Source organism: Equus caballus, chromosome 4, assembly GCF_041296265.1.
Source record: "Equus caballus isolate H_3958 breed thoroughbred chromosome 4, TB-T2T, whole genome shotgun sequence".
Classification (NCBI taxonomy): Eukaryota; Metazoa; Chordata; class Mammalia; order Perissodactyla; family Equidae; genus Equus; species Equus caballus.
The window spans coordinates 97,810,155-97,830,870 of NC_091687.1; the positions used below are offsets into that span (position 1 = coordinate 97,810,155).

The 20,716-nt window shown below is 41.8% G+C and overlaps 1 protein-coding gene across 4 annotated transcripts in view; it reads right to left on the reverse strand.

The window, feature by feature from the left end:
• Positions 1-1,897: 1,897 nt before the first annotated feature.
• The window catches only part of SLC37A3 (solute carrier family 37 member 3), a 41,231-nt gene continuing 22,412 nt past the window's right edge, over positions 1,898-20,716 (reverse strand). For 2 of the 4 annotated variants that reach the window (XM_005609448.4, XM_001496398.5), the window contains exons 7-15: positions 18,513-18,609; positions 16,249-16,333; positions 15,084-15,262; positions 12,747-12,888; positions 11,060-11,161; positions 10,408-10,455; positions 9,251-9,402; positions 4,551-4,616; positions 1,898-3,295 (exon numbers count right to left, since the gene is read on the reverse strand). In XM_005609448.4, coding sequence (XP_005609505.1) covers positions 3,203-3,295; positions 4,551-4,616; positions 9,251-9,402; positions 10,408-10,455; positions 11,060-11,161; positions 12,747-12,888; positions 15,084-15,262; positions 16,249-16,333; positions 18,513-18,609 — 964 coding nt within the window. In that variant the 3' untranslated portion in view covers positions 1,898-3,202. The remainder of the gene's footprint in view (positions 3,296-4,550; positions 4,617-9,250; positions 9,403-10,407; positions 10,456-11,059; positions 11,162-12,746; positions 12,889-15,083; positions 15,263-16,248; positions 16,334-18,512; positions 18,610-20,716) is intronic. The other 2 variants (XM_023639818.2, XM_070265951.1) reach the window with 1 other exon arrangement.

Genomic DNA, 20,716 nt, shown 5'->3' on the forward strand with positions numbered 1-20,716 from the left:
GAAACCCTGGGCCACCGAAGCGGAGCGCGCGGACTTAAGCACTCGGCCACAGGGTGGCCCCAACACCAGACAGTATTTAACCAACAGATGCCATACCTCTCCTTAGTGTTTCATATTCACTAAGTATTTAACAGTGCTATTGGTAGATTACAAAAACAGCTCATCAGAGAAAGCTGGTGACACTTCTTTTAGGAAGGAAACTAGCAGAGGGAGAGCAGTGCAGAGAAACAGTAAAGGGGTAGGAAGTGAGAAGATTCAATAAATTAAAATGCCATAGAAGCCAAAGAAAAGTCCCAGGGAAGATGAAGTGGTTACCAGTGTCAAGTACCACAGGATTAAGAAAGACAAGGAGGGGCCGGCTCCGTGGCCGAGTGGTTAAGTTCGCACGCTCCGCTGTGGCGGCCCAGGGTTCGGATCCTGGGCGCGGCCATGGCACCACTCATCAGGCCACGCTGAGGCGGCGTCCCATATCCCACAACTAGAGGACCTGCAACTAAGATATACAACTGTGTACAGGGGGGTTTGGGGAGATAAAGCAGAAAAAAAAAAAAAAAAAGATTGGCAACAGTTGTCAGCCCAGGTGCCAATCTTTAAAAAAAAAAAGGAAAGAAAGAAAGAAAGACAAGGAATGAGAAAAAAAGCTCTCCAAATTCAACGACCTTCAGATGCCCAGTTTCTGTCGGGTGATGAAATAAGAGGTCAGAGGTTAAAGATGTCCAAACAGGGACACTTGGAGAGCAGAGGGGTTGCTATTGAGAATTATGTCAGAACAACAGCCATAAACCAGGACTGTCCTGGGCAAAGAGATATACAGTTAGTTACCTGGGTAAGGAAGAAGTTAGTAGGACAGCCAGGAAGGCAGCAGATACCATCTGATAACTCAAAGAGTTTGGTTGTGAAACGGAGAATAGGACATGAGTCAGAAGACCTAGTGGAGACAAGAAAAGGCTTCATCAGTTACTTATTTGGGAGGCAAGACTTCTGGAGGCTTTAAAGAAGGGAAGGAGTAAATGAACGAGAGCACCCCACATCCTCCAGCCCACCGAACATCACGACGTGCACACGGGCCCTCGGACATTTCCTCGCGAATGTTGACTGTGGGACTCCATCCTCCAGGAAGCAGGAATAGGCAAGGAGGAGAGGGGAGGGGCCTCTCTTCCTTTCAAACTATACGGAAGGAGAAAAGAAAACACCATATGACAAGAAGAGGCAGAGCACTTTATTTCAACCTAGCGAGCATCAGAGATCAAGCTGCAGAGAAGAGTGCATTTCCAAGTTATCTTCACTATGGCCTTTCCCTCAAAGGAAAAAAATTAACAAGGTGCATAACTCTCAGGAGTTCTTTAAAGCTAATTCCTATGTAGATTGCCAGAACTAGAACAATAAGGAATATACCCACAGTGCAATATATAATTTCATTCAGCGCTGAGCACTTATTTATAATCTCATTTCAGGTACGGCTTGGGGGTTACAGAGAGGTCAGGGGAACACACACCCAGCTAAGTTTAAACTAGGTAAGCGAACAAGGGTTAGTGTCTGGACACAAAGGTGCAAGCACACTGATTGTGTTGGGGGAGAGGAAACTCTCTCAGCCAAATGTCAGAAAGAGGTTAAATAATAAAAATGGGGTTCATCTACAGACAATTCTTAAATTACAACCAGGCAATGCATCCAAACTGAGCACAATCTTACACAAAGGCAAGGGAAGGGCTTCACAGAACATAACAGAAATGGGGCCACCATCACCTAGAGGGGGAGATGCTGTACAATGTGCCACCACTGTATGGTCAGCGATTGGTCACTAGGGACACTCAGTAGAAGGAAAACATAAGGCATGAATGGTATTCGAAAATGCGGAAGTCAGGGTATATACTTAAATAACCAGATGGACAGATACTTACTATAAAAGTCAGTTTATTTTCCATCCCTGTGTTTCATATTTCCCTTTTTGTCAGTAATGAGCAATCAAATGACTGGAAATCTGCTTGATTAAATAACATTAACCAGTTCATAAACATACCACATTTCAGAGTATAAAGCAAGAGGTTGAAAAATATTCCCTAACCCAATGCAAATTAGGCAGCCCTCAAAATTGCACATTTTCCCCCTGGTTCCCTTACATAATTTAAAATATATATACAGAATGACCTTAAAATATTGATAATTGGTATAGAATTCACAGCCTTGAAGACATACACTCTACAAACTTCTAAAGAATAGACACCTAGATACTCCTCAGGTCCTAGTAATCCATTAATGTGATTCAATGTCACACACTTAACGCTCACTAGGACAAAAGGTCTTTCTCTTTTCCCTAATTCTAGTCTTCTGCTGAGGTAACTCAAGGAACCCGGTTGTGACAGAGATCAATTCTCTGAAAATAGGGCTAAGGAGATTACCTTCCTAGTGGATTCTAAAATTCCCAGACAGCCAACCTGGGGTTGGGTACACAACTTTGGTTGTGAGTTACACACTGGAATGTTCACGACAACTAATGTACCACATGGTCCTTGAAAGGAAGACTAAATACTCCTGGGAGTCAAAGCTAATTCTGAATGAAGATGGAGGAGAACAAGTTGACAATAATTTGAAGACACTTCTGCTTCTGGAGCTGAGGGACTTTAGATCAGATACAGACTGACCGAGACAATCAGCATGTAGTGTGGTTTTTCCCACCACAGTCAACAAAGGGATTCTTTGTCCACGGCAGGCGTATGCTTGATCCAGCCTGAGCACTTCATCAGGATCCGATGCTTCAAAGATGAGCCACTCTGCAAACTCATGACCAAGGCAAAATGCAATGATCCTCCTATTCATGAAGCACGTCACCGACACAAACCACGCACAACTGCCTGTGGTCACGCAGCTTTCCAGGCGGGAGGACAAGGGTCCAAGGTCAATACAGTCTTTAAAGTTAAGGGAGGAACCTCCGCAGGCCAAACAAAGACGCTGGCAGATTCAGAGGCCATTCAGTACATTCATGAAACAACAACAGTAAAAATCATCGACAATAATTCCTGTAGTATAGAAAAACAGCCCAGCCTTCACCCCGTCAGCGTCTCAGGCGGCTGACACTGTTGAAAGAGGCTTAACAATCTGAGGTTATGGTGGAGTTCTTAAGACAACCCCAAAACAGGGTGAATTAAAAGAAACAATAGTCCCGATGTGTCTCCTATTATTCTTGTTCTTTTGTGGGCACCGGTCACTCACTCAATATGCGAGCTTGTCGTCTTTGTGTAAGAGAGCTTATTTCCCTCACTATTAATGGTGAAATAAATAGAATTGTACAACTTGTCTGTGAAGAGAAAAAAACATTAAATATGCAATAACAATTTAATTAATTCTATTGGAGAATTATGTTTTGAACACAATAATTAATTTGGACAATTATGTTCATTTTGACTTCATACAAAGATAACTCTTAATCTTTAAGGAATTAGAAAACCATTTTGAAAATTACAGTTAATACCACAAAATACTTAATGCTACATTACAGTCTCCAAAAAAAGAATTAAGGTACATGAATTAAATAATTTGCTATAGGTAGTGCAGAAAATTGATACTGGAGTTCAGATTAAAAACTGTTCTAATAAATCCAGTTTTCTTTCTATTGCAATTTCTAGTATGATCATACCAGTAGGTTCACCAGGAGATATTTCCCTCTACTTAGCACGGATGTCAGAACTGGAACACAGAGTTACATGGCCCAGTTTTCAGAAGCTGGAAGGTGGTGAGGCAGGAGAAAGCTGTCCTTCGTGCTGGCAGAGTACACGGCCTTGAGGCAGCTCAGGGAATTTCAGGTGCTGAACTATCCCCAGGGCTCCTCGGACAAGGTGGAGGACAGTGTCTGGACTTGGGACCATGAGGCTGCCTCCAATTAGGATGCCCTAGATTTAGGGACAGGATACAGAACGCATCCCCTGGTGGATGAAGCCGTCACCAGACTCTCTCAAGTAGACCTGTCTTGAGCACCGTCTCACCAATAATGTGGCAGAGTATGTCACAGGCTTATTCAACAGAGCAACGTTTTAAAAGCACGAGGCCTTCTTCTGTATTGGCTACTTCCCAGAAAGTACAAAATTCCAGCCAAGTATGTCTAAGGCACAATAGGTATTTTCTCACGAGACTCAAGGTACACTTTAGAACCTGCACACCACAGTGTTAATTATAGCAATGCTTCTTTTTTAACCCTGTGTGGCTTGGCATACACTGTAATTTCCTTCAGAATTCGCCAATTATATTTAGCAGACAGAGAGTATCCCGGACGAGTACACTGATTAATGGTCGGTGATACTTTAAATAAGTCTCTCGTCATTTTTCTCTGGAATTATAAATGACAATACTCATTAGACTCAGGTCAAGGGCAAACCAAGGGCCCTTTCCCTCCTTGAAAAAAGAATGTGTGCTTTAGACTAATAAAATGTTACTTTTCACAAAAGGGTCTTTAAAAGCAATCAGCAATTTTGCTGGTTTAAGAAGTGATTAAGTAAATGCTCCGAACTAAATTAATAAGAAAAACTACTAGTTTAAAAAAAAAAGGCAACACTTACCATGAGAATGAAAAAGTAGAAAACCCACATCCATCCTAGGTTATCCTGGATCAAAGACACCAAATACTAGAAGGGGAAAAAAGAAATTACAATATAATCCTTTACAAATTAATACAACGAAGTAGCTAAAAAGTGGATTAAACATGGCTCTTCTCAAAAAGAGAAGGGAGTTAGGGTTTTTGTGATGTTTTGCAGTTTACGAAGCTCTTTCACATACACGTCCCTGTTCAAGCTTCATTAATGGCCTTCGTTCTGTAAGCTGGCAGAGGCCAAGTGCAGGAACTGCATAGCAGAAGACACGAGTTGAGAAGGTTGATTTTTATTCACTTTGCTATTAAGAAAGGAAGATGAACATCAAGTCACTTCCATTTAATCATTCTTTCTTACAACGAAAGGTACTATAATTGATGTTTTCAAAAACAGTTTGTCTTTTAGGTATACTCCTCATTTTTCAATTATGCTATCTGCTCATAGGATGACTTTCAGACTTTAACGTTCTACAGCATATTCTTCTACTTTACTTTCAGTTACTAAAAAGGATCTAATAGCAATTAACCCATTTTCTTTTTTTATTACAGTAAAATATATATAACATAAAATTTGCCATTCTAACCATTTTTCAGTGTAAAACTCAGTGGCATCAAACATATTCACAATGTTGCACAACCATCACCACTGTCTATTTCCAAAATTTTTCATCGCCCCAAACAGAAACCGTGCACCTACTGAGCAAGAACTCCCCATCGCCCCCACTCCCCAGCCCCCAGTAACCTTCCTGCTTTCTGTCTCTATAAATCTGCCTATTCTAGATATTTCATGTTAAGTGGAATCGCACAATATTTGTCCTATTCTGTCCGTCTTATTTCGTTTAGCATAACGTTTTTAAGGTTCATCTATGTTGTACTACGCATCAGAAATTCATTCCATTATATGGCCGAATAACATTCCATTGTATAGACAGATATTTTGTTTATTAATTCATTTATTGATGGACATGAGCTGTCTCCACATTTTGGCTATTATGAATAATTGGTGCATACCTGAGTCCCTGTTTTCAATTCTTTGGGGTCTACACTAGGAATGGAATTGCTGGGCCACAGGATAATTCTAGATTTAACTTTTTGAGAGATCACCATTGTGTTTGCCACAACACAGCTGCACCATTTTACATTCCCACCAGCAGTGTATGAGAATTCCAATTTCTCCCCATCCTCACCAATACTTGTTATTTTCTGTTTGTTTGGTTTTTACTATAGCTATCCTAATAGGTATGAAGTGGTATCTCACTGTGGTTTTGATTTGCATTTCCCTAAAGACTAAGGATGTTGAGCATCTTTTTATATGCTTATTGGCCAACTGCATGTATTTGTCATGATAATTTGTCCCCATGTTTTCTTCTAAGAATTTTTTTTTTTTTAAGATTGGCACCTGAGCTAACATGTGTTGCCAATCCTGTTTTTTTTCCTTCCTCTTCTCCCCAAAGCCCCCCAGTACATAGTTACATATTCTAGTTGTAGGTCCTTCTGGTTCTGCTATGTGGGACGCTGCCTCAGCATGGCCTGATGAGCGGTGCCATGTCCACGCCCAGGATCTGAACCGGCGAAACCCTGGGCTGCCAAAGCAGAGTGCCCAGACTCAACCACTCGGCCACGGAGCCAGCCCCTCTAAGAGTTTTACAGTTTTAGCTCTTTAATGTTAGGCATTTGATCCATTTTGAGTTAATTTTTACATACAGTGTAAGGAAAGGGTCCAAATTCATTCTTTTACATGTGCACATCCAGTTTTCCCAGCACCATTTGGTGAAGAAACTGTTCTTTCCCCATTGAATGATCTCAGCACCTTTGTCAAAAATCAACTGACCACAGATCTGAGAGTTTAACCTATGCTCTTTGATCACGTTACTAGTGAAATTTATAAGTGGCAGAAATTAAAGCAGAACAGTTGACTTATTTAGCCTAGACCACATCATGCAAAGCACAAAAGCAAAGGTCCAGTCACTCACTAAAGGGAGCACAGGGGCCCTCCACACTCTCCTCGGGGGGCCCTCTGACTGCTCCTCTGCTTTCTTTTAAACAGTTTCATTGATACATAATTTACATAACAGAAATTATATGTTGTACACATTTGAAGTGCACAATTCAATGGTTTTTAGTATACTCACAGAGTTGTGCTATCCCCATAATCTAATTCTAGACCATTTCATCACCCCCGAAAGAAATATTGTACCCAGTGGTAATTCCAACTCACCCAATCCTAGGCAACGACTAATCTAATTCCTTTCCCTACAGATTTGCCTATTCTGGATATCTCATATGAATGAAATCATATACAATATGTGGTCTTTTGTGACTGGCTTTTTTCACTTAGCATAACATTTTTGAGGTTCACCTACTCTGTAGCATCTATCAATCCTTCCTCAATTGCCAAATAATACTCCATTATATGAATATACCACATTTTATTTACCCATTCATCAGTGGATGGACATTTGGATTGTTTCTACTTTTTTAGCTGTTATGAATAATCCAGTGATGAACACTTGTGCACAGGTGTTTATGTGGACATTTGTTCTCAATGCTCTTGAGTAGATACTGCAGTTTAATCTTACTGAGCCCCTGCTACATGTCAAAAGCATATTAAACACGGGGAACACAAAGATGAAGGAAAGCGAGAGTTCCTGTTCTCAAGGAACGCAGGGTCTGGCACAGTGGCCAGATCAACAGTCAGTACATGTGATACACTGTGGCAAGTGTTCTATTAGAGGTATGCACCAACTGCTATGGAAACCAAGAGGAAAAAACAATTTTTTTTCTTGGGAAGTCAAGGAAAGGTGAAGGGAACAAAATTATTCAGGGTGAGTTAGGCTGAGGACAAGATTGATAGGGTTTTTAATGTTAAGTCGTGGAATTTGGGGTTTCACAGCTCAAGCAATGAGAAATCATTCAAAAATCAAGATAGAAGGGGAATGAGTAAAGCTAACAACGAATTACTCCTCATCCTCCTTCCCAAACCATGAAAGCCAGTCTAACGCTAACCCAAGTTCACGGTTAGGGATCCGAACAGTGGCAAGTGACACATCCTGAATAAAAGTAAAATCCTTGAAATGCTAATTAGAATCCACTCATTTGATTAATGAAGAAAACATTAGCAAGGAAGAATAACTGAAAAAACAGTAATCTCAGAATTACAGTCACCCCTACACCTTACACAGAGATATCTGAACTGGTGGGCCAATAGCATCTTTTGGTTTCTACTCTAGAGCAAGATCAAGTAAGCAAATTTCTCCTACCTTTGCTAAGTTTTTTTCCCTTTGGTCTCGTAATCAAATATCCTAAGCGTATCAATCATAGCAATCATTCATTCTACAACCACCCAACAAATATCTGAAGGCCTACTGTGTGCCAGACGCCACTCTCGGTACTGGGACCACAGCAGAACACAAACACACAAAATACCGCCCTCACGAGGCTTACATTAGAGTGGAGACAGACATTAACAAATAAGCACATACGGCTGCATAGTGGTAAGTACTGAGATGGTTTCTTTTCCTCCACACCTGCTCTCTGATTAACCACTAGCAATCAGACATCAGTGATCCACCCCCTTCAAGAAGGCAAAACAGCGATCTTCAAGGCCATTAATGACCTAAAAGTCAAAACTACAGGCCTTTTTTCTTCCATTCTCCTTCTCCTGACCTCCCTACATCTATGATCTTACTGACTGACACCTCCTCAAATTCTGGCTTCCTGTTTCTTTGCCCAGTGGGCATCCCTTGAGGTTTTGCCTATATTCTCTTCCCCCATTAAACATCTCATCACTTCCATAGTTTCAGCTATTTTATCCATGCAGATGATTCTCAAATCCACATTTCTGCAAAATTAGCACTCAGTGACCTGGAACACTCAATGACCTAGGAAGTGGTATACACTAGGAGAGGCGTGACTCATGACCACCTAGAGAAGATATATCTTTCTGAGACAAGAATGAATTTAAGCAAAAAAAGTCAATTTGAATAGTTCTGACTATCTACAGTAGGTCAATCTTAGCCGAGAAGACGTCAAACTTTAGAGTGCATTAGAATCACCAGGACGGCTTGTTGAAATACAGATCCCCAGGCTCTAACTCAGCAAGTCTGTTGTAAGCGTAGCATTCTGCATTTTAATGAACACCCCAGATGATTCTGCTACACCACGTTTATGAACTGCCCTTTGAGACACAGTTGTAGGACGCAGAGGAAGCAACCCCAAGCAGCTACGGAGTCCATGGCAATTCCTAGTGGGGATGCAGGTAAAGAACGTGTGTATGTGTGTGAGTGTTTGGCAGGGAGAGAGGAGGTAGGGTTTGCATGTCGGGGGGGAATAAGGAGAAGGATGGGTCTCATGGCCTCCTTGGAGGGCCAAGTGTGGGCTGGGAAGAAGGGCGAGGCAGGATAGGACTGAAGGATCTGTCTTATGAGGTGTTTTCAGCTTATTTCCAGACAGGAAGAAACTGGAAGTAAAAGTGGAAAGAAGGAACCAGAAATGTAAAGGGACCTTCATATTAAGTCATATCAGCTGGACCTCAGAGGAGACTAGAAACTGAAGGCTTTCAGTGTACAGTATACTACAGCACAAGAGTGCCACCTACTGTGGCCCAGCGGGCAGGTGGAAATTCTTCCACTGTTGAAGGACTGCTTACCACACACTGTCAACCCCTCTCACCTGGCCCACGGCAGCTCCGATGCTCCCAGTTCCATCAACAATTCCCGTGACGGTCGCCAAAGCCTCACTGCTCCCTTGGATCAGCTCCTGGCGACCCAGGTCCGCAGAAATAGCAGAGCTAATCATATTAGAGGGTCCACCAATAAAAAATCCTGAAGTCATAAACGGAATAGACTCTTATTAAAACACTATTCCTAACACCACTAGGAATCTATTGAACAAGGCAATGTCTTATCCCAGTATTTTAATTATGTTGGAGAGAAACAGAAAAAGGGAAAAATAACCAGTAAAAACGGAAACGCTCCCAGATAGTATCATCTTCAAACCAGTTAGCATCTACTCTTCTGAAATCCCTTCCTGAATTATGTGACACTCTAGTATATTTTATAGAAACCAAAGATACAGAAAACACAGTGAACACACAGCCTTTCTAATCCTGTGAAGGGTACATTCCTTGAGAACTAATTGTACCAGCTTGTCAAATTCTATTATGGTAGAGGTGCATCACAGAGCATTTAACTACCCAAATTCAACCAAACATATTGAAAAAAAAGAGAGAAGAGAAATGCTATTTCAATGGTGCAGGCGGTTCTATCTGCCACAGCTCTCGGTGGGGCTGTCTGAGGCCTGAGCAGAAGGTGGCCCATGGGCATCTGTCCACAGGGTTGGAATCAGTTCCACGTGCCTCATGTAGCATGGGCAGCTCTCAATATTCTAAAAATGATCTAAAGCTTAAAAATAAGGCATTTTTCTATGATATTGTCTCTCTGGAACTCCATTGTTTCATCTGGGGCACAAGTGAAGAAATACGGGCCAATTCCAGCGTAGGAGGAAAAAATAGCTAAGTGGACTTTGTGAAAGCTGGTGAATTGGTTTCCAACGTGGTGTCTTCCTAGGCCACTTCCAGAAGTAATATGCAAAGCTGGGGCAGCAATCAAAAATTTCAGGATATCTCTGTCAGAAGGGACTGCATCTGTAAGAGCAGGACTGCGGAGGTCACAGAACAGCAGAGAAACAGAAACCAGAGGAGGCATCTTTCCTTTTACCACTTGAGTTCTCTATAATTAAGGTCTTAGTATTACTCAGACTGAAGGAGACATCAGTTTCCTTTTTATTTCTAAAGGAATAGTACCGTGAAATGGAGCCATATGCCGTACCTGTCACAGCCATCAGAAGTGCATTAATGGACTTATTGTTTGGAGAACCTGGGAGGAAAGATAGAAAGAGCACGCTGACTTTAAAAGCGCATTTCGTGTGCCCTCATTGAACAGCACACAAAGATCTGGATCTCGGCAACCTCGCAGATCGCCCAGAGACAACAAAGGGACACAACTCTTTCATCGCCTCTTCCAACTTTTATTTGTAATGTCTGCCTCTTGCTTGTACCCAAGCTAATGAGACTTCTAAAAGCCACAGAAAAAACTCTACTTCCATCTCAACAGCTTCTTAAGGGACATATACCGAACCTACTAATTACCATCTTTCTTCTTTTGAAACCTTTTCCCTTTTATTGTTTTATTGGGTCTAATGCTGTCCCTCTGGAGCCTACCCTCAAACAAAGCATACACACTCCCAAGCAAGCTTTTAAACAAACCAACAAAGCAGAAGGGATGCCAGTTTCCTCCCCTACACAAATAAAACTATGTGATGATACTTTTACCGGACATTTACAGGACAATACGAAGGTCCCATATCATGCCTTTGTAGCTGGTCTAAGGATCTCCCCAGGGCTGATCACTGACTGAAGGCAAATGCATTAGTCCTAAGAGATCACAGACACAATTTAATCACAAGGGGAGAAATACTCACGACTATATCCAACGAGGGACCCAACCGCTAGAAGCAGACTCAGAGCTAAAACTGGCGCTCTCTTCTGTAACACATCAGAGATGAAGCCTTGCAAAGTTCCACCTTCAAACACAAAGAGCCCATCACAATCAAAATTGTTTACATTTTACCTCAGTTACCTGCAACCTGCTCACCACACCCCTCAGCCGCTATCAGGATCCCAACACGCTCCATCCCAAAAGACGGCTGACTCCTAAAAAGTGTCCTCCATATTTTCCTCTGAGGAGGATTACCTGACCGCTAATCGCCATGATGGCTGATTGAGACAGGACACCACCAATTAGACACCAAAATAGGGAAAAAGGAAAAATAGTCTAAACCATCCACTTGTCCATTGCTGTTCTCCCTTCTCAAACCAGCCGTGAAGGCTTTTATGACTTTTCTGCTTTTTATTTTAAAAGATGATTCATTAAGGACAGTGCCTCACAGACTATTAGCAGCGACCAATAAATATTCACTAAAATTAAATGCAGCAATTACGGTTTGACAGTAACTAACAGGTCCGGAAGTTTAAAAAAGGTGATGTGAATTCTTTGAGCAACACAGTCCCATTTAGACACAGTCCCATTTTGAGTTCTAGGGGCTGTGGGTCATCTGGTTCATCCCCCTCAGACAGCAGAATATAGACGTATGGTCTGGTCTAAAGGTGGCAACCTCACCTTCGGCTCCAAATCCAAGAGTAAGGGCGGGGCAGACAAGTTCAAATACAGTGACAATATATCACCTAAGGACACATGACATGCTTTCATGTACTCAGGCAGTTTAGTGTTACCACAATTCTCCAGGTAACATTACAGAAAGGATATTAAGGTTTTTTTATAGCCATATAAGTAACAGTCACTAAAATGCATTCTGTCTGTCTTATGTAAAAGTTTCTTACTTCCTTGTTTATACCTTACTTCCTTGTTTATAGTTCCAGCTATAGCAAAAAGTCACTATTAAAATCTGCTGTGGTCAATGAAGCAATTGCAAAAAACAAAAATTCATCCCTATCATTCCTATCTCTCTGATCTGACGACCTACACACTAAGCTAATCTTTTCCCTTCTTCAGTCAGGGGTGGTGGGAAAGGCAGGATGCATATAACAGGAACACAGTCACATTGTAACTTGGATCTTTGACTTACAATTCGTGTCAGGGCTGAGACATACAGAAAAGGTTACATTTAAAAAGATCACAGAGGGAAACATCCCTGTGCTTCCCAAGACAAAAGAACTGATCCATCAACAAAGAGCCGAGAATAAAGAGCCCTATAAATCACAGGACTGCCGCAGGCTAGGTCTTCCTTTCTATGGACTTTTTTTTTTTTTAAGAGTTTGGCTGTGGGGCCGGCCCCTGGCCAAGTGGTTAAGTTTGTGCACTGTGCTTCCAGGCCCAGTGTTTTGCCGGTTCAGATCCTGGGTGCAGAGATGGCACCGCTCATCAGGCCATGCTTAGGTAACTATGTACCAGAGGACTTTGGGGAGAAAAAGGAAAAATAAAATCTTCGGGAAAAAAAAAAAAGTTTGGCTGTTTACTGGTAGGACAGTTTAGGAAAAATGGCTGTGGAATAATAATAAAACTTTAAATGCTGCCAGATTTCATAACCCAGTAAAAGAGTACTAGTGACCAGCTCTTTATTATAGAAAAAGATGCATCACCAGTATTACCTATAATTCCTCCAACATCGTACCAAATGGACAGCTTGTCAGCTTCAGCTTCCTTCCATCCAAAGTTGTTACTCAGATAAAAGGGCAACCAGAAGAAGAAGGAGTAATTCACCAACTTCAAGCAGGCATAGGCCAGTGAATACTACAAGAAAAGCATTCAGCTCTCAGTAAGGAGCAAATAGCACAGCAGGGCCACAGTTTTCGACGTAATTAAAAGTGAAACAAAAGAGAGGAGTTTGGGATGAACAGTACCTGATTGTAAAATTACACATTTCTACAAATTCCCATTCGCCTGACTTTACCTAGTCTCCCTCTTCTCTTTATCCCCATTAGCTTCTAGAAAGGCATGCACAGCAGGCTTTTGGAATGAAAAACACATATGACTATTTGTCAAGTGTCCCCAGTTTCCTCTCCTTTCAGTTCTCTGGTAGAAGCAAACCAGTGTTTTGAACCTATAAGGCAGGGCACATGCTCATATTTATTTAGACAAAGATATAAAGTATTCATGCCACTAACTAGCATTAAACAGAAGTAAATAAATCCAGTGACTGTTACAGCTTTTATCGCAAGGAGCCAAGCTTCTTTGGTTCTACTTCCTGCAAAGTTACCATAATGAACCACAGAGAGCAATGTGACTAAACTGTAGTTTAGCACCAACATTAAAACTACTTTCACACTATAGTTTCCAAAAGCTTTATATTCCCACATCCAGTGGAAAAGCAAAGAGTAACTCTGGTGAGTCAAAAATGAAAGAACACGATTGCCATGGGCCTTGAGGCTCCACTTTGAGGAATAAAAGTTGCAGCTGCCTTAAGATGGCAGTGGGGCTAAGACTCCTATATCCAACACGTTATTACCAGGAAATCCTGACATTTAGCATCAAAGGAAGAGGGGGGAGGAACAGAGAGACTGACTTCAAAGGGGGTCTGGCTGGTATATTCTCCCCTGGAGCCTATCCCCTAGGTATCACTTGTTTTAAAACAGCGTTCCTGGCAGGGCAACAGCCAACCCCTAGAGAGCCAGGTCCCCATCACGAGTGCGTTTTGTCCAGACAGCCGGCTACAGGACAAAGGAATTAAGTTAACTAGATTTCCATTACATCCCTGCCCACATCAGGGAACAGCTTGGGAAACACAAACGAACAGAAAAAAAGAGTCCCATGGTCACAACAAATTTAAGTACTGTCTCAGAAATTAAACTATTAGCAACAGACTATTTTAATAACTAGTTAAAAAATATGAGTCATTAGCCTAAGAACAGGTCGAAAGGAACTTGCATTTCCCTTGTGGTATACATCATCTTTTGGTTAAAGAATTGTGGGAACTCACACTCAGAGTTTAACTCGTACTTAACTATCTGTTTGCAAATATCAGTTCTCTTAATTTGGGGGGCATAGGTAGAAGGGAACTGATAAATATTAGCACAAAGTTTCAATCTAGCTGGGGGGTTACATTCATAAAGCACCATTAAACAATGAAATAAACAAAAACAGGTGCTTATGCACATACAATAACCCAAGGTGAAAGACCGTACACTTTCTACTCCACAGGAAGAGGAACTGAGACACAAGGACGGCTGAGTGACTGACCCCAGGCCTCACAGAGAGGTAGTGGGTAAGCTGGAAACACAACCTAGGCCTCTTAACTTCCACTCCCCTGCTAGCGTGCCCAAAACACCAAGACAGAAAAACGGCGGCAGAAGGGATTTAGTTTAGATGTTAGAGAGCTCTCCTGACGGTGAAGGTTGTGGAAACACTGGAATGCATTACCAAGAAACACTGTGCAGTATTCTGCTCTGGGTCTTTTAACAAAAGGGCAGACTATTTTTTTTCTGTCTGGCAAATAAGACAGACTTAATGAACCATTCAAAACCCTACTTAGTCCATACAAATTCTATAATACTTCAATAGGCCAAAATACCTACATAAAAATATCAATCTTGCCTTCTTACTCACATGCTGGATCAGGGGCAGCAAACTAGGGTCATGCGCCAAACCTGGCTATGCCCATTTGTTCCACGTCTGTCCATACTGTTTCTTTCTCTAGAGAGTTGAGTAGCTGTGGCAGAGACTGCACGGGCCCCACAAAGCTGAAAACATTTACTATCTGGCTCCTCACAGGAAAGAGCCCCTTTGCTGACCCCTGATTTAGATATCAGATAAAATTTCAAGTGGTGTCAATATAGAAACAAGCTGAGAGGAACTATACAATATCCCTCTGAACAGATATTCCTAAAATAAAGTACCATGGAGAAGCTAAATACTTAAAGATGCTTTATCCCAGGAAGAGCTCACACCCAGGCTGCAACATCTCACTGGCTGTGGTAAGGGGTCCTCACCGGTATAACTCCAGGAAGGCAACAAGCCTGATAAAAGCTTATTGCCTTGACTTGAGTAATAGGACTTCCTTCTTGAATTGAATAATTAGGCTCATATTCATCTTCATTTTCAGCACCATTAATTAATGGCCTGTGGGAATCTTCTTCCAAATTTTCTTTTGCCTCAATAGCTGGGAGACCTAAAACAACAACGACAGCCACATTTACAGAGTGCCTTTTGGGTAACCAGCACTGGGCTAAGTGCCTGGTATATATCACTACTTATGGGGTTGACATTATTTTTATTTCCATTTTACAGAAGAAGTAACTAAGGTTCAGAGACTAAGGTCAACTAAGGTCAATTAAGGTCACATAGCTAATGAGCAACAAACTCAGGACTCTAATTCTACTTTATCTGCCTTCAAAGCAATGTTTCTTCAACTTCATCACACTATCTCTGTTATATACAAAAAAATGTTAATTACATATTATTAAACTGACATGTCTGTGTCATAATACTCAAAAGACAGAAAAATCGTCTATCTCTTTGCTTCTGTGGTTTCACTTGTACATATTCTGTATTTAACAACCGATAAATATCAAACTAAATTACTTTAATGAAGGAAAAGAAATCTCTCTCAAGAAGTGAAATTAGAAATACATCCTTGCTAGGGGGCCGGTCCAGTGGCATAGAGGTTAAGCGCGCACGTTCCGCTTTGGCAGCCCGGGGTTCACCGGTTCGGATCCTGGGTGCGGACATGGCACCGCTTGGCAAAAGCCATGCTGTGGTAGGCATCCCACATATAAAGTGGAGAAAGATGGGCACAGATGTTAGCTCAGGGCCAGTCTCCCTCAGCAAAAAGAGAAGGACTGGCAGCAGATGTTAGCTCAGGACTAATCTTCCTCAAAAAAAACAAAAAGGAAATACATCCTTGCTAATTTCTGGCCTGTGTCTCAATTATAAAACTTATTTGCAATGACGAGTTTCCCCTGAATCTATAAAAGGTGAGCCTCACTGCCCTCAAGCATGCAGCTGTACCAGGCTCAGCCAGTGTCTCCAGGACACAAACAGCAATACTGATCCTTTAATTCACTGAAAGGAGCTCACAGTTCTCCTAGGAAAAGAGACTGACTGTCCTGGCCTCAGATTTCTCTGAATAGAAAAGAAGAGAGAGCTTCTCCTCACCAATTTCTTCTGGTGACACCAGGAGTCCAAAGAAGATGATGATCCCACCAGCAAACTGCACAGCAGCCGTCACCAGAAAGGCATACTGGAGGAGAGAGGAGAGAGGTGCTTCTTACACACCTGGGATGTTCATCAGACGCACATGTCGGGGAGGAGGTGGGTGGGAAGTGAGTGCTAAGTGCTGAGTCTGTGCCAGGTACTGAACTGGGTTCATTTGTGTTTTTTCATTAATTTTCCCAACGACTCTGTGAGGCTCAGAGAGGATAATTAAGGTCCCCTGGATACTGAGTGGTACTAGGACAATTGTGAAATCAGGACTATCTCCCAAAATCTCATTCTTTGCACCACATAGCCTCCAACGAGAGACAGCATCTGCCTTGAAGACATCCTATCCAGGTGGGGGGATGAGACAGTACATAAAACAATAATATAAGGCAGCATGTAGCTGAGTAAATGAGAAGGCGGAGTCCTACTAAGAAAGACACATAGGAATTGAGAAGAAGGAAACAGCTAAAGAGGCTGAAGTAGCCAGACGATGTTTTAAGAAGGAGCTGAAAAAGCAACTGACCACCTTTCTCGGCACAACTGAGGCGAAGGTACAGGTGTGATGAGACAGAAAGCCTTCCGCACGTCGAAGCAGTGGGCTTCCGCTGGGTTGACAGGGACTAAGACTGATCTGGAAAGCTGATGATGGAGATCACGTTCTCAAAAGCCAGGCTGCACAGCTGAATTTTATTTAACAGAGAATGGAGCCTGACGTGGATAGACAGTCTGAATTTTTGAACAAGTCAGTGACAAAACGAAAGCAGTCTTTCCAGAAGTCAAACTTGGAGCAGCACATAAGCTGAACGGAAACTCCAGTCTGCACCAGGTGGTACAACCCAGGTGCGAAGCTAAGAAGCCTAGAGGAAAGGAGACCGTGAACCGAGGAGCGACCTCCCACTGACATCGACTAGACCAAAATTCTTCAGAGACCAAACCCTTGGTGGGCCGTTTAAAACTTTATCTACTTTTTAAATGAGTAACTTACTTAAATTATTTAGGTTTCTGAATAGGCAATATATTCACAATTCGCATGAAAAAGTAGAAGATGTATAGTAAAAGTCTCCCTCCCACCCCTTCTCCCATCCACTCGGCCCTCATCTTCCCACATACAACCACTGTTGTCATTTAATTTTTACTTCCCAGAGACTGTTTTAGAAACATTCAAACCAATACAAATATATCCTTTTGGATTCTTCCTCCATTTTGCACATGGCATCACTCAATACCGTTTTGCTTTCTTCACTTAACACACCACTGAACTCTTTCCCTGTCAGTACTCGGTGGGCGTCCTACCTCTATTTCACAGCTGCCCAGCCTTCTGCTGAATAGATGATTCATAGTCTGTTTCCCTATTGGGTGACATTGTTATCAATCTTTTGCTATGACAAAGAATGCTGAAATAAATAACCTTGTAGACATATCACTTTGTACAAGTCGAAGTGTCTTCACCCAAGGGATTAACTCCTGCTGGTTGAACTGCTCGGTCAGAGCAGCCGTAACTTTGACAGTCCCATATTGACCCTCCAGGGTTTACTGACTCTGGCAACCACAACGCCTGTCTCTTCACGTCCTCATAAACACAACGTGATCAAACTTCTGGATTCTTAGCAATCTAGTAAGTGTACAGTGTAGTTTCTTTCTTTTGCTTTCTCTCTTTCTCTTTCCTTCCTTTCTTTTTTTTCCTTCCTTTCTTTTAGTTTTGACTTGCATTTCTCCACCAACTAACACCTGAGCTCTATAAGGGGCATATTTTGGTCTTTTGGCCAGTGCTCTATTCTCTACTGCCTACAGGCACTTAGAGGAGCTTAATAAATATTTATTGAACGAAAGACTAACTTACGAGTGAAATGGAACGTCCTGTATGTTTATAAGCCATGTCTATTTCCTTTTCATAAACTAAGAGCTCCAATCCATTACCTTTCTTTCTGTGTGTTCTTAGTCTTTTTCTTATCAATTTGCAGGTGCTCTTTATCTATTAGGGAGATTAGCTCTTTATCTGTGAAGAGTTGCAAGTACTTTTTCCTGGTTGATTATATAGACTTGGGTGTTTTCCCATGAATAATTTTTTATGTGTTTGAATTTATCAAAAGTTTGTCCACTTTTAATACAAGCTTTGCCCCACCCAAACGCAGCTCTAGGTAGTTTTAAACGGCCGCAGTATTGTTTCCTAAAAAACAAAATATATATACCTCAAGAAAAACCTAGAAAGAAATACCTACCTCATAACCATATTGCAGAACAGAAGAAGCTAGGCACGCTCCCAAAATGTTGCCCACTGAAGCACAGGCACTCCAGAGACCAAAAACAACTCCTCGTCTAAGATGGGAACAGGAGAAAACAGGACAACAGAATCAGAAGGGGTTCTGTGTGCACTTCAAACACAAAATGGCCAAAACAGTGAAAGTTCACACTGTAAAGAATCAACATTGTCTTTTAAGGGTTTTTTCAAGTACACCCAAATGGCAAAACACCACGTCTCTTCTAACTCTAAGATTTTATTATACTGAAGTTCAATTTGAGGCTCACTGAAAGACACCGTCAAGAGAATTAAAAAAGACAAGCCACAGATTGGGAGAGAATATTTGCATATCACTTGTCCGACAAAAAGACTTGCATCTAGAATATAAAGAACTCTCAACACTCAATAATATGAAAACAGACAATGCAATAACATGTTAAAGAGCATGAATCTAAAATCATCTCAAATAAAATGTTTTTGAAAAGGAGGCAAAAGATTTTAAGAGATACTTCACACACACAAAAATAAGATGCAGATAAGCACATGTAAAGATGCTCAACATCATCAGACACTAGGGAAATACAAATTAAAACCAAATGAGGGATCACTACACACCCACTAGACTAGCTAACGTCAACAAAGACCAAGTACAGCGAGTGCTGGAAGGCTACAGAGCAGCTAGAACCTCACACTCTGCGGGGGGGGACGTAAAATGGTACAACCACTTTGGAAGAGATTTCCAGTTTCTTAAAAGATAAACAGACACCTACCATAGGACCCAGCCATTCTACTCCAAGGCATTTATGCTGGCAAGTGAAAGCTTACGTCCATACAAGGATTTGGACACAAATGTTCACAGTAGCTTTACTTGTAACAGCCAAAAGCTGAAAACAACCCAAATGTTCATCAACAGGGGAACAGATAAATTGTGGTACAATGGATTATTACTCAGCTATAAGAAGGAATGAAGTATCAATATACATAAATGTATCTCGAAATAATCAGGCAGACTGACAGAAGACAGACAAGAGAGTACACACTGTATGATGCCATTTATATAAAATTTTAGAAAATTCAAATTAAAGTGACAGAAAGCAAATCAGTAGTTACCTAGAGATGGCAGTGGGAGGGTGGGGGTGGCGGCGGGAGTGGTGGGAGGAATTACCAAGGGGCGTGAGGAAACTTTTGGGGGGATGGGCATGTTTATTATCTTAATTGTGATGATGGTTTTACGGGTGTATGCATGCCAAAACTCATCAAATAGTACATGTTAAACATGTGCGGCTTATTGTATACTGCAATAAAGCCATTAAAAAAAAGATGGATGGGTAGGTGAGGAGTCTGGTGGAAAGGAAACTAGCTGTTACAACAGTCCTGGAGAAAAATGATTAGCTCTGAACGCAGGCAATGACAGTAGAGCTGGTGAAAGAAAAAGGAGGTAGGAAAAGTTACTTTTTTTAATGCTTAAATTTACATTTTATTCTACTTGATACATAGTAATAACACACTGTTAGGTTTAGAATTTTTTTTTTCTTTAAAGACTGGCACCTGAGCTAACATCTGTTGCCAATCTTTTTTATTTTCTTCCTCTCCCCAAAGCACGCGCCATCCTCCCCTCCCCCAACACACAGACACCCCGGTATGTAGTTGTAGATTCCAGCTGTGAGTGCCTCTGGTTGTGCTGTGTGGGATGCCGCCTCAGCATGGCCTGATGAGAGGTGCCATGTCCAGGCCCAGGATCCGAACCAGTGAAACCCTGGGCTGCCAAAAGGGAGTGTGCAAACTTAACAACTCGCCCACGGGGCCAGCCGTTAAACATTTTTATAACTTCTTTAAGACAGAAAGAGAGGCCGGCCCGGTGGCACAGCAGTTAACTTCCCGTGTTCTGCTTTGGCGGCCAGCGGTTCGCTGGTTCAGATCCCAGGTTCGGACCTACGCACCGCTTGTCAAGCCATGCTGTGGTAGGCGTCCCACATATAAAACAGAGGACGATGGGCACAGATGTTAGCTCAGGGCCAGTCTTCTTCAGCAAAAAGAGGAGGACAGGCGGCAGATGTTAGTTCAGGGCTAATCTTCCTCAAAAAAAAGAAAGAAGGAATCTAAAAAATGAACAGGGAGATAACACTGTCCAGTGAAATATGAAGTCTGTCCCAAAGTCCTTACCCTGCCACTTCCAGCTGAGTA